General features: G+C 38.1%; 1 protein-coding gene across 1 annotated transcript in view; it reads left to right on the top strand.

Moving 5' to 3' along the window:
* The window catches only part of OSGIN2 (oxidative stress induced growth inhibitor family member 2), a 29,992-nt gene extending 16,348 nt beyond the window's left edge, over positions 1-13,644 (top strand). The window contains exons 4-6 of the mRNA XM_069779639.1: positions 2,436-2,627; positions 3,267-3,358; positions 5,360-13,644. Of these exons, the coding sequence (XP_069635740.1) occupies positions 2,436-2,627; positions 3,267-3,358; positions 5,360-6,407 (1,332 nt within the window). The 3' untranslated portion in view covers positions 6,408-13,644. The remainder of the gene's footprint in view (positions 1-2,435; positions 2,628-3,266; positions 3,359-5,359) is intronic.

Below are 13,644 nucleotides of genomic sequence, written 5' to 3' on the forward strand. Positions count from 1 at the left end.
CACCTTCTAACTTATATAATGGCCACCATTGATTGCAATACTTAATAAGGTTCTTTTTATTTTCCGTGCCTCCGGTCCCAACAATATCTTTCCAGTGGGTAATAACACAACCCAGAGGACTCTTCCTCAATATTCCCCCTTGATTGTTTCCCATTTTATTACTTCTCCTTTTAATACGATTCCATGCAAATTGTTTCTTATACCTCTTTATAGAATTGTCCCAGTTTTTCTCTCACATGTCCCGAATTCCGGGATTAAATTTTCCTTTTCACACACCAATTTCACTATTTCGGCTATCTTTCCAACCACAAACAATCCCAACTGTGTACATAGCTCGTTCCCTCTTATCCCAGGGAGTCCAAACCCCACACTCAGGGCATTCAGTATCCCCGCCACAATCTATTTGCAACCTCTGTTTACACCACACACATTCCAGGACATATGAGGGCGTACACTCATTTCCTGGATGTAAAAGACACCATTCTAATACCCACATTTATGCGATGCACCATACAGGGACTTTCTTAAACCAACACCACAAAATGATTAAGATAATCAAACTCAAACTTACAATTACAACTTTAACATATAAATTCAAGTTTCAAATCATCAGTGAGTCACACTTCGTTTGTCTCCGGCCGTACCCCTTGTGGAGTTACGAAACTGTGGAGCAGAACTCCACACACGCTCCGCAGCTGAGCTGTGTCTCTTTTACTCAAACATTCAATCCACAGTTTTAGATATTTACACATTAACAAACATATATACACATATAAAGCTCAACATAACATTTTCACATTCTCACACAAAATCTTTAACATTAAATTTCCCAACATTCGTACCATACAATCATTGCTCCAGTTGATAACCTTTCAGCAGCTGCAAAAATGTATCAAGCGCAATTGCGAGGGGGTCCACTTACCCCAAAAATGTACCAAGCGCAATTGCACAGGGGATGCGCTTACCCTTCTCCTGCCTCTTATATACCAGTCATCGACAGGTCCGTCCTGGCTCGCGATACTGGGATGCAGCAGTCACCCCGGATTTGCTCGATCTACCCTCAAGATCGCTAGCGGCCGCTCTATCGGTCAGCAAATCCCCCCTTGTTACCATACAGGGTACCCTCCTCCCATACGGGGACTACGCTGCACGCCAGACGTCTCTGCGCGATTTACCAGCTGCCCCGGCCCGTACTTTTACAGGCTCCCCTTGTAGAACACACCGTTTGGTCCGCGGCTTCAGGAGGTCGTTGTCTGCTCCCACGGTGAGCAGCTGGCAGCAGAGGCTCCTCCGAGGAAAGTGCTCGGGGCGCGCCGAGGGGCGTCCGCTCCGCAGCCGGTCCCGCAGCCGAGCAGAGAGTCTCCTGCCTGGCTCGCCAAACTGACGTGCGGAAAACAGACTCCACAATCGCTGAGATTGTAAAGTAGGTATGTTCATTCAGCGCTGGGCAGCACGGGGGGTAGTCCCACCAAAGTCGTGCGCACCTGATTTGGCAGTTCACTGTAAATTTATACAGTCAAGTGTTACATATACATAGAGTTTCGCAATACGCCTATACATAGGCATTACCTATCCCCGCTTCATATTAAAATTAGCTCTAGGAAGCCATTTCCATAGTCTCCTCTCAACTGCGCTTGCGCAGTGCCTCCTTATGGTGGTCGTCTGGTGGTCGTGAAGATGAAGGCTGTATGTCTTCTTCACGGTGAACTCTTAACCTTCTGTCCAAATCACAAGGTCGGTCTTGGCTGGTTCTTGGAGCCACTGCTGCTTCTTCTCAGGGACTATCTCCTGTCCCAGCCAGCCTCAACAATGCAAGCGTTAAACATCACTTCTCATCCCCTTGGGCCATGTCTACCTCTATTGAAACTTCTTTAACTTCATTATAAGCTAGATAATTATTAAACAATTCTTTTCCACATTCATGTATCTACTATATCTGCTAAGGTTTCTTTGGTTCCCCGTCTCATTAGTGTCAGAACTACCTAAGAGCTGTCAAAGGGGCTTTTTTAATGTTTTTAGATTCCAAGTTTGCTTTATCAAAATGGGGCTTCTAGAAATACTAGCAATTCTTTGTTAAAAGCAGTCCCCTAGCTATAAATGTAAATGTTACTAAGTTGCTCTGATCTCTGAATGTTTGTCCCTATATTTCTTTTTCTACAATGAATTCGAAATACTGACCTGCCTCGGTATTACTGTGTTATTAACATGTAATTTTTAAATGAGTGAAATGTATTATTCAGAGCTATAGAAGAACTGAATCATGGCAGTTATTTCTGAAAAGTGTTTTGACTGAATCTCTACATTAAACTTATCTCTACTTAAAATGCAGCTTGAACTAATTGTGGTTTCTGTTGAAATTCAACTTCATGGTATGTCAGAATACCATGATGAACAGTAAAAGTTGCATGAACGTACCACTTTTTTTCATACTTTAGGATCTGGAGTACCTGTCAGAAGGCCTCGAAGGACGCTCTTCAAACCCAGTTGCAGTGCTTTTTGATACATTGCTTCATCCTGATGCTGACTTTGGGTATGACTACCCGCCAGTTTTGCACTGGAAGCTAGAACAACATAATTATATTCCCCATATAGTGCTTGGTAAAGGACCACCTGGTGGGGCTTGGCATGTGAGTAAAAATTTCATACCACTTCTAGGGTAACTTGATAATTTTGTGGTTTGGGGGTTCTTCTTACTGCCTAAGGCTGTTGTAGATAGTAATGGCAATTGCAGTTTCAATTGCTCAATTACCAAAGCCCAGATATGTTGTGGAGATGAGAAAGGAAGGAAAAAGTTGTCCTTCATCTGGGGATTTGTGAGCATGACTGTTGTCTTATGTGTTTTTTTATTGGTTTTAATTTAATGAATTATAATGAAGAGTATTTTCTATGAATTTTTCTCTTGTCTGCCTTGTTTCCAGGTGCTTTTATACAAAATCTTAAATCTTAATGTGTTCGTGTGCTGTTGGTTTCACTTTTTTTTCTTCTTGTTTTGTATTTTAAATAACTTCCAGTTATTATTTATTTAGTTCCCCTTTCACTTGTTTGCTCTTCACCTCTGCTTTATTAGATCATGTAGTTGCGCATTAAAATAGTATCTAACTGTAACACGAAAATAGTTCATCAACACTTCATGTAAGGCCCTGGTATTACGTTATGTTCTGGTATTTTATTGCTCTAAATGAGTACAAGGACAACTTCACTGTGTTTTACATAAATGTATCCGTTTGAAATGTATCTGGTCATGCATCTTGGGTTTTTCTCCATAGTCCATGGAAGGCTCTATGCTAACAATCAGTTTTGGAGACTGGATGGAATTGCCTGGCCTCACCTTTAAGGACTGGGCAGCTAGCAAACGCAGGTAAAGATACTGCATAATGTATTTGGGAAACCTAGTTGCTATAAGAATCCAGATAACATTAGTTTATGAACTGGAAAACATTCAAACATCATTGTTCACAGGAGGGCTTCTTTTTTTGTTTATGAAATTGCCTGATGGCACTGGAAATTATTCTGCTGTGTGTACTCTGATGGAAAAAAATGAACAGTGCTTGGCCAGAGTAATTGCTTTGAGTGCACTGAAAGCATACATACTAGCAGTGGTGTGTTTTAGCAATGTTTCACAAAGAAGCACTGTTACTGTAAGCAGTTTCAATCAGAGTTGAAGGAAGATTGAGGGAGGAATTTAAAATCTACATAAGTATTGGAAGTTCCTCTTTCAACATGGATGCAGCTTAAATTGCTGTGCATACTAGATTTCTTGTAATTCAGGAAGTTGTATATTTCAGTATTTGCTTTTACAGGCAAAGCTGCAGCATCTGAAATGTTGCTACCTATGAACTTTAATTTTAAGAGCATAATTCAGTATTTCCCAATGTTATTTTCTAGTATTAAGTTTCTTGGAAAAAATTCAGAGACAAAAAATTACTGTCTTGTACAAGCTCACTGTTTTTATTTCAGTTATACAATTAGTTCACAAAGGTTTGTGTCAGCAGATGAACCTAGGAACACTCTACATAAGCTTTTTCTAAAATTTTAATTTTCCTGACTTTCTTCTAGCAAAATCAAAGGAAGTTGTTCTTGTACCACGTATGGCAAAAGAAGTAGAATTACTTGGGCATATGTCTTTAAGGGCAGACTTATTTCAGGACAACACTTATAGTGAAGAAACCGTACCTTTGTTCTTTAATCGCTTTCTTAGATAACCACAGTAATCTTGCCTCCTTATTAACTGGAATCCCATAAGCTGCTTATTATCTGAAGCTAACTTGTTTATATTACAGTTTTCAACAATACTAAAACCAGAAATGCTGACCTGTTATACTCCAATTAAACATACTTAAAAGTATTGACGATAATGAAAACTTCTAGTCATGTAAAATAGTTTCCTAAGTTTCATTCTAACAGGTGTCACACTGTCGCATTATCCTCTTCAATAAATATCTCATCAGGCTTTTCATAGTAACCTGAACATTTAAAGGTACATACGGTATTTCTTGTTAATCTATAAGAATGAGTAGCCCGATTTCTTGTAAATATGCTTTTAAGCGTAATTCAGTGGCAATCCTGATGTTCACTACTGTTTCTTTTGCCTTCTTCCTAGAGCTTATTTCTAAAGAAGCAGCAAAATTCATGCACCTGTTCAAAATAATTACATTTTCAGCTTATTTTTTATAAATGAGAATGCAATAAACATGGCAAAAGCATAAATGTAATACCAGGATTGCAGTGCAAAAATGGGTTTTATTGGACACTTGGACATCATCATCCTGTTATGTAGTTGCATTACAGTTCTGTCATACTTGCTTTGTTCATTCCTGTGATATGGAACTACTTAATTTGGTACTTACTGAACTTATCTTTACCCAAGGTCTTTTGCAAGGTATAATGAAGAATACTTGACTCAAGTAATGTATCAAACCTAGAGTTTCAAAATTAGTACTTAACAATTACTGCGATACTTAATTACTTACATCCTAAGTAAGTGTATTCTCACTGAGTACAAGGTTAGCCAATATTGTATTGCTGACAGTCGTGATGCTAAACTGGCTTTGTAAAACACTTCCATACAGACCTACCGTGATACTGTAGAGTTTTGTTACGCTTAGCTTGTTAATCACCATAGCACTTTACATTGTAAAGATTTGTAACTATTAAAAAAAAGTTGGCTTGTCTGGTATATCAGGAATCAAGAGAACAAATAAAACAAATTGAATGCGTTTAAAGATATGGCACTCGGGTGTCAGTTACACTGAGCAGATTGAATCCTCTTAAATTTGACTGTCATGTGGTATGTCACATATGATATTCAAATTACCGATAAGGTCTAAATATTAACTGGAACCATTCAATTTTGTTTCAGAAATATAAAGAGTGATCGAGTAATACCAGAGGAAATAGCTTGTTATTATAAACACTATGTTAAAGTCATGGGCCTCCAAAAGAATTTCAGAGACAACGTTTACATAACATCAGTATCCAGGCTTTACCGAGGAAAGGATGATGAAGACAGAAATCAACTAAATGAAAATATTTCAACACGGCATTTGGAAATGGAAGATGGACAGAAATCACTGATTAAGAGAAACTGGGAGGTCAGGGGTTATCAGCGAGCAACAGATGGTTCTCATGTGCCCTTCTGCCTCTTTGCTGAGAATGTGGCTCTTGCCACAGGAACCTTTGATTCTCCTGGCCGACTACAAGTTGAAGGAGAAGACTTTCCTTTTGTGCTTCATTCCATGTCTGACTTCGGAGCTGCTATCAGCAAAGGAAAGTTACGTGGGAAGACAGACCCTGTGTTAATTGTGGGTGCTGGACTTACAGCAGCCGATGCAGTACTGTGTGCCTACAACAACAACATCCCAGTAATCCATGTGTTTCGTAGAAGAGTTACCGATACAAGTCTAATTTTCAAACAGTTACCTAAAAAGCTTTACCCTGAATACCATAAGGTCTATCATATGATGTGTACTCAGTCCCATACTGTGGACTCTAATCTACATTCTGCTTACACTAGTTTCCCTGAACACAATGTACTTTCCTTCAAGCCTGAAATGAAATGTGTTCTTCAGAGTGCCTCTGGACTGAAGAAAATTTTGAAGTTTTCTGTAGCCTTAGTTCTGATAGGTTCTCACCCAAATCTTTTCTTTCTAAAGGACCAAGGGCATGGCATAGGGCATCACTCTAATCAGCCCATCACATGCAAGGGGAATCCTATAGAGATTGATCCATACACTTATGAATGCACTAAAGAAGCTAACCTCTTTGCTTTAGGTCCTCTGGTGGGAGACAACTTTGTAAGGTTTTTAAAAGGAGGTGCACTGGGCATTGCACGATGCTTGGCAATAAGACAAAAGAAGAAACATGAATTGATTGAAAGTGGGGATGGAGGAGGTGATGGCGTACCATAAATGAGATATTAGAAACTTTCACATACAGAATTACAGACATAGTCTAACAGAATACTCACTGACAGCGAAAGTTGATAGCAGTCACATTTCTGTTGTATACAAGTAACCTGCGCTTGTATTGCTTGGTAAAGGTTGCTGATACTACAATACTTCACCTTTTCAAAATACAAAAAATTGATCTGCTATTACAGCTGATCTCTACTCAGCTGGAATTACTTCCAGATAAACAGAAAATGAGACTAACTTACATTGACCTGCCTGTCATCTCTTGCTCAGCTAAAGGAGCAGACTTCTCTGGGAAAAGCAATGCCTACCAGAGCGGCTTTACATTTTAGTGTCAAATGTGACAAAATAGTCTTACCATGAAATTAAAAATAACTTCTAAAAGCAGAAATCACTTTACTTAGTATGAAGTGATTCTTGGTCCCAAAGCAAATTTGGAGCCTTCTGCTTGAAACAAGGATTTTATTTATTTGCCATAGTAATACAAATACTTGGAATGAGCACTTAATAAAATGGTTTTCACTATAAGAACGATTTCTGTAAGGAAGGAGTATTCCTCAACAGTTATAAATTATCCTATTTGATAATTGGAATAAAAGAATAAGCATTCACATTTAATCTTTAACGCATGTTTTGACACAATCCATTAATGTTTTTTCACACTCTGCCTAGAGTCGGGTGAGTGCAGAAAGACTAACATGAGATGTTCCCCTACAGTGATATGTACATTTCTGAGAATACTCATTAACGTAAACAATAAAGTACTGATGTAAGTGCTCTTATTACAGTGTCAATATAATGAATATCTAGTGTACTACTGAAAAATTAAGTACATGAGAAAACGTAAGGTTTTTTTGCTTCCTAGCTCAGGAAGACTGAGTGGGATCACTTGACTGATGAAGGTGGGTGATAGATATTCTCATCTCCCATTTGACCAAGTATTGGGTTATTTCTCTTTTTTGCTAGAGCAGCACGTAACACTAAAACTATTTTAGCCTGCAGTTTTTGAAACTTGAAAAAGGGTTATATCTCACAGCCAGCTAAAAAATAAACAAGCCAAACCCAAAACAAACATGCCGTAGTTTTATAAATCTTAAAGCTTGTTACGAAAGACAAAGACTTAACTTGTACCTACCTCTGAATTGAAGTTTCACTTTTCTGCTCCATAATGTAAGACCTAGATTTCATTTGCTGTGTTTTAGAGTAGTTTACCTAGACACACTCATGGGTTATTAACCATAGTGAGGTAAGCAACAGCTAGTTAGAAAACTTAAGTTATCTTCCAGAACTCTCAGTAGACAAAAGTGCTTGGTTTTAACTGATTTATTACCAAACATTTTAATTCAGGTCCAATGTGATGGAATCAATGTTATTTAATTTTTTCTTTGGGGCTTTTTTGTGTTGAAGAACGTCATGTTAGTTTAAGGTACTGTATTTGCATTTGCATGATTAAGATCTCCGTATTAGAACTTAAATAGATTTTAAAAAGGAAATTAGGCTTAGACTTTGTGAAACTGCTAGTGCTTGCTGGTTTCCCACCTGTCTAACTTTCCTAAGTTGTAGATACCTATATGCAATAAATGCCTGTTTTCTGTGCCTACTGAATTACGGGGTTCTGTGGCTACTGCAGGCCTTTATGCATCTGAGTAAGTTACTCAGACTTTGGACATAAAAGTTGAAAAGGTAAAGTGTGCAAGGATTAAAATGACTGTATTTTCAATGGAATTCCAAAGTAATTTATGAAATGATGCTACTACTACTAATAAATTTTTGTTTAGAGCCAACTTAATAGCATAAACAAATGAAGCAACATTTATATTAACTTCTGCATTGCCTACATGGTTGGATTTAACCATGCATTGTCAATACTAGTTAAGATACTTTTTTATACTGATATTTGAGCTGGTTTTAATTATGCTAAATTCTAGTCTTATTTTCTTCATAATTGAATTGAGATTCTATAATTTGCCACCTTTGGCAGAAACTGTGTATATATAAATCTATCCTAAACCTGTGATACCTAATAATTTTAATGGAGAATCAGTGTTATAAGTGCTAAATACTTGATTATAGAATTTTATTGCAGTTAATATATTGGAAATACATCTGTGCTCTGATTAAATTACTTCAGTTTTGTGTCAATATAAATGTCCGAATACAACATACCGTGGCATGTTACTGATTTTTCATTTGTCATGTGAAACATTTAAAATGCCAAGAAAACAAAGGAAGCAATTTACTTAAACAGTTATTTTGCAAAAAGGGGGAAAAAGCTTCAAACAGCGAAATCTCTAGGCTCAGCTGCTGCAGCTACTTACAAGCTGTGTGTGTTGTAGTTGACAAATTTGTAGCAGAGATTTTTGTCCTGTTATTACACAGGTATCTTTACTGCAGTATTACAGCACCTTGAGGTTCAACTGTTTCTGTTTTGGGGTTTTTTTTGTGTTTTGGTTTTGTTTTTAATCAATCTTGCCAGTATTTTTGAGATTAAAAAATCACATGTGAGACCCCTTAGTTGGGTAGAGAAATTTTCCTAGTGGTCATGTTTATTAAGCCAGTGTAAAACCACTTTTTTTCAACCAAGTCTTTACTAAAAAATCATCCTGTTTCTTCTAGGAATTGCTAGGTTTAAAGTTGTAGCTGGACTTCCTCACTTTTGAGTTTCTGGGTTTGAGAGAAATTTCTGTTTCTCTCCTCTTTGGTATTTTGAGAGAATAAGAGATGTAAAAATTCAAGCTTTGCCTTAGGGATAGTTTTACCTAAAGCATTGTATCATATTTACTGCATTTATTGTGGATTAGATGTTGGCACTGAATAGTTGTCTTTTGGGGAGATACTTTGTTTCTCAGATTTAAAAAAAACCCAACATTTGAATTTCCTGTATGTTATAATAGTTCCCAGAAGGGAGACTGTTTGCTTCTTTCAGTGAGAAAGATAAGCTTTTAAACATTACAGATTTAAAAAGGATGCTTACTACTTAAGCTTTATTACTAAAATACAGACAGGAATAATGTAATTTTTAGCTAAAGGAATTTAATTTGGATTTACAGAATTTGTAAAGGTATGTTAATGCATACTGTGTATTTTCTCATAGGCTAGTGGGAAAATGTCTCTTACATTTGGGTTTAATTCTTAATGCTGAATGTGTCTCCTAGCTAAATTATTGCGAAGATTATTTTAAGTAGTATCTAGCGTTGAACTGGGACTAAGAATTGTCATAGTAGCTTTCCCTAACAATCTGACTCCTATGTGATTATTTAACAATAGGTGCTTGTTAATGAAGGTACCTGATGGGGCAGTAGGAAGCAGCACAGCCTTTCTTTTGGTTTCCAGTAGATGACTGATGTCTGCTTAAAACATTTTCCACAAAAGAGTAAGGCTAAGTTTTACCCTAGTGAGTAAACACAGAAATCCTTTCTGCAGGTAATCCAGAGAGAGTGGTGACAATAACATTGGATCTCTCTCTCTCTGCCCCCCCCCGACCCCCCAATTGCATTGCCTTGGGCTAGCAGCCTGGGCTTGCCAGTCAATGCATGGGAAGAGTATAGCTACACATTGAGTAAGGGACACCGAAGTGCGTCCCACAGCTGTAGGTCCCTAGTCCACAGCATGTAGGGAATTGTTGGGGTATACTGTATTTTCCTTTTGGCCTCGTGAGTGTAGGCACCTTTTTTTTTTAATGATTAATTTCATAGAGTGATGGTTGCATAATGAAAAATACTAATTTTGTAGAAGGAGGTGGCTGTAGTTTCTTTCTCTCACAGCTCAAGAACTGTGAAAAGAAGGCGAGAGCCAGAAAGCCAGAGTTCTTATTCAAAGCAGGAGGAAATAATAAATTAAGACTCAAACTTTGAGGCAGGCCTGACCTGCATATCCAGTTGAAAGGAAGAAAAGGCCATTTTTAGGCCAACTACACGAGAGAGAAAGAAAGGGTGTAAAATTTGCAAACCATGAGTCCTCACTAATAACAAGCGATGACCGGTGAGGAACGATGGAAGGAAAGCAGCAAAGAATCTGAGCAATATGAACTGCAAACCTATGGGTGCTGAAGTGAATCCATGCAATGCTGATAGGCTGGTGGTCTCCCATCCTCCTGTGTCAGATCTGCACACCACAACTTTAGAGCTCTGTCCTGGAGCTGTTAATCTAACATGTTGCCATATATTTTTAATTGGTTATTAACTGAAGTTACACTGAAGTGCAACACATATCTATGAACTAGAAGCAACTAGGGCTGGATCAGTAAGGTGGTGGCCAAAAGATGAGACTTGGCTCCTCTGGTACCATGTTTTCTACTTCTGAGAAAGCAAGCAGCTATTTTCATGTAATAGTGGAATCTATGCTTAACAGTGCTATCATCCAAACATTTCTAAACAGCAAGAGGTAGCAGACATATGCCTTAAAGGCAGCGGATTATTCGATTTCATTATCATCCATATAGTAATGACTTAATTTTGAAGAAGTTATGGAACAAAAAAATGCTAAAAGGTTTACACGGTTACATTTTAATTTAGATAATATTTTAGAACCTAACAATAACAATATTCTGTCATCATTCTGGATTATTTTTTAAGGTGAGAGCAGGAGGGGAGCACAGTAACTCAATTGGACGCAAAAGCTTTTTGGAGATTTACTTTCCCCTTTTCCCCTTGCCCAACCTGAAAGAAAAGTCATGCTTTGTTTGAAATAATCATAATACCTGATTCTATTTAGCAAAAACAATGGAAACTAAAACATTCTTTCACAGAGAAAGGAAAGCTTTGGTGACATAAAGGACACAAATTTGAAGCAAGGATATTGAATTATAAACAGCTCTTTTTCTGAAAAAGACCGTATTTGGGGGAGTATGGTACACTTATGGTGTTTCAGTTTAGCTAATTTTTGAAGCTTGAATTACACAAGGAATTGTGAGGTCAAGGATGAATTTGGTGTAAGGAACAAGGATTATGGGGAAAGAAAGCATTTATAGTATAATTTATTAATTATAGTGAAGCTAAGCACTAGTTTAAAGATCGCTTTGTCTTTGCAGACACCAGAACATTTCAGCTCAAGCAAATGCTGAACTTGAGCTCACATTACACCTGTCTGCATGCTAGGTGATTTTCTAACAACAAACATTTTCTACTTATAGGGTATATTAAGCCAACTCTTAAAACCTAGTACTCATCAAAACCAGGAAAAAAGCTATACTTCATATTTGTAGCTCTCCTATCCTTTTGAAATGACTTGTTCTGGAGACTAAGTTAATCTAATTTGCACTTTCCACCTCCATCTCTTCATCCTGAGATCACTGACTGTGTGTCAGCGTACACTGGATGTTTCAGTAAACTAAAATTTAGGTTCCTGTTCCTGGACACCCTCTGTAGACTTATATACCAGCATAAAGAAAATGAACAACTAGGTTTGTTATGTATTCACAAAATATTATGGAATCCTGGCATTTTTAGGTTCTTTTTTAACTAGGTTTATGAAGAAAAAATAGTTGTCCACCAATACAAAGCTAGAGACAAGGCCATCAAAGAGATTTGATACAGTACCGGGGGATACTCTGAGGAGAAAGAAATGGTTCATTTTTCAACCGTTTGGATTCGAGGACCAGCTTCTATGTGAACACAGTTACTGCTGTTCAAGAACTGATCCTGCTACCTTACATCTACCTGGCACAATTTGGAAAGTCAGTACTGTGATCGTGCTCATTTCTCTGTTAGGCCTAGTATGCTCATTGCGGAATTCCAGTTCTAAATGAGATAAAGGCTTATAGTCATCTACCTATATGTTTGTTCATGCATGATCCAACCAGACTTGGAGATATATGTAAATGTCATTTCTGTGTCATGCCTCAGCTTTCTGCTTTCTGGAGTATGCCTGGGTCGTACCCTTTTTTTAGATGAGCAATGTAAACATGTACAGAACATCTGCAGCTAGCTGAAATTTATTCTCCTTTAGAGCTGCAAGCAACTTGTGAGCAAAACCTCAGCTTTGATTAGATGATAAACTACCTGAGGTTTGCATGCTAAGCTTGTTTTATCTTCATGTGTGAAAACTGATGACGGGCTGAAGGTTAAAGGAGTAATATTAAAATAGTTTCAAGTAGTAGCCAATTATTCTGGTTTGGAGAAATGGGGAACTCTTCAAGCCAATGAAAAAAAACTGGGGAGGAAGAGGCATTCAGAGAGCTGTAGTGTTCAGAAAGAGGGAAAAGGTGTTGGTTTGCATGGATCTGGTGCTGTAGCCAGTGCTTGAGAGAGATTCTGATAGTCAAAGCTGGGGCAGAAGACTAAAGCAAGTGGCAGGGAAAGTCGCTAGTTAGGGAGATCTGTCTACAATTTTTATAAATATGTCACTGGAATGTGGTGATAGTGGTTATCAAAACACTGTAAGAGGAAGAGTGAGGAATAATGGTAAGGAAGACGGTTCAGGTTTTGCCACGCTTGGGTTAAGTTTTAAGGAGATACCAAAAACAATTAGAATTTGGAATCAAACACCAGCTGTGGCCAAATGTGACTGAAGCTAGATTCAAGAAATGGAACACAGCAAGAGAAGGGCTAGCTTTATGGGAAGGGAGAAAAGACAGGGTAAGAATAAGGACTGAGAAATCACCTGTACAAAATGGACTGGCAATAGGAGAGCTGGGAGGGGGTTAGAGGTAGGTCTATAGCAGAGACTTCAGCTACTGTCTCAGTTACAAACTGATGTTTGCTGGTAAATGTGTGGAATAAAGCCTCTCAGATGCATTAGGACTGGAGGTAATGAAGGGGGCTTAGCATTCTGCAGGAAGTCGATGGGGAGGTCAGTGGGCAGAGGAAACAAGCTGACTGCAAACACACTTTCAGCATAAAGGAACTGGTGCAACGACACAGGAGAGGCCAGCCCTGCTGCACCAGCTCCCCCATTCTAGGAGAAGACAGAGAGTAAGGGTAGCAGAAAGACAAGTAGACTCACAGATGTGAATGCACAGAAATAGAAAACAAACTTCAACAGTGGGAACATTTCGGTAGTCTTGCCAAAAAAGGCAGTGGCTTCCCCAGCTGATGAAGGAAAGATGGGAAGTCAGCTGAAACTGGTACAAGTTAAACTGAAAATTAAGCATGTTGTTCCTGCAGGGATACAGCACCCATCTGCTAGTTTATTGGTGCATGGATTAATTCAATCTGCTTTAAACTGTGTTCAGCTAAACTGCTGAATGCAAGACTGTATTTTAAAAGCCTTGCTAATAAAAAGTATATTTAGTTTA

Source organism: Haliaeetus albicilla, chromosome 3 (genome assembly GCF_947461875.1).
Source record: "Haliaeetus albicilla chromosome 3, bHalAlb1.1, whole genome shotgun sequence".
Classification (NCBI taxonomy): Eukaryota; Metazoa; Chordata; class Aves; order Accipitriformes; family Accipitridae; genus Haliaeetus; species Haliaeetus albicilla.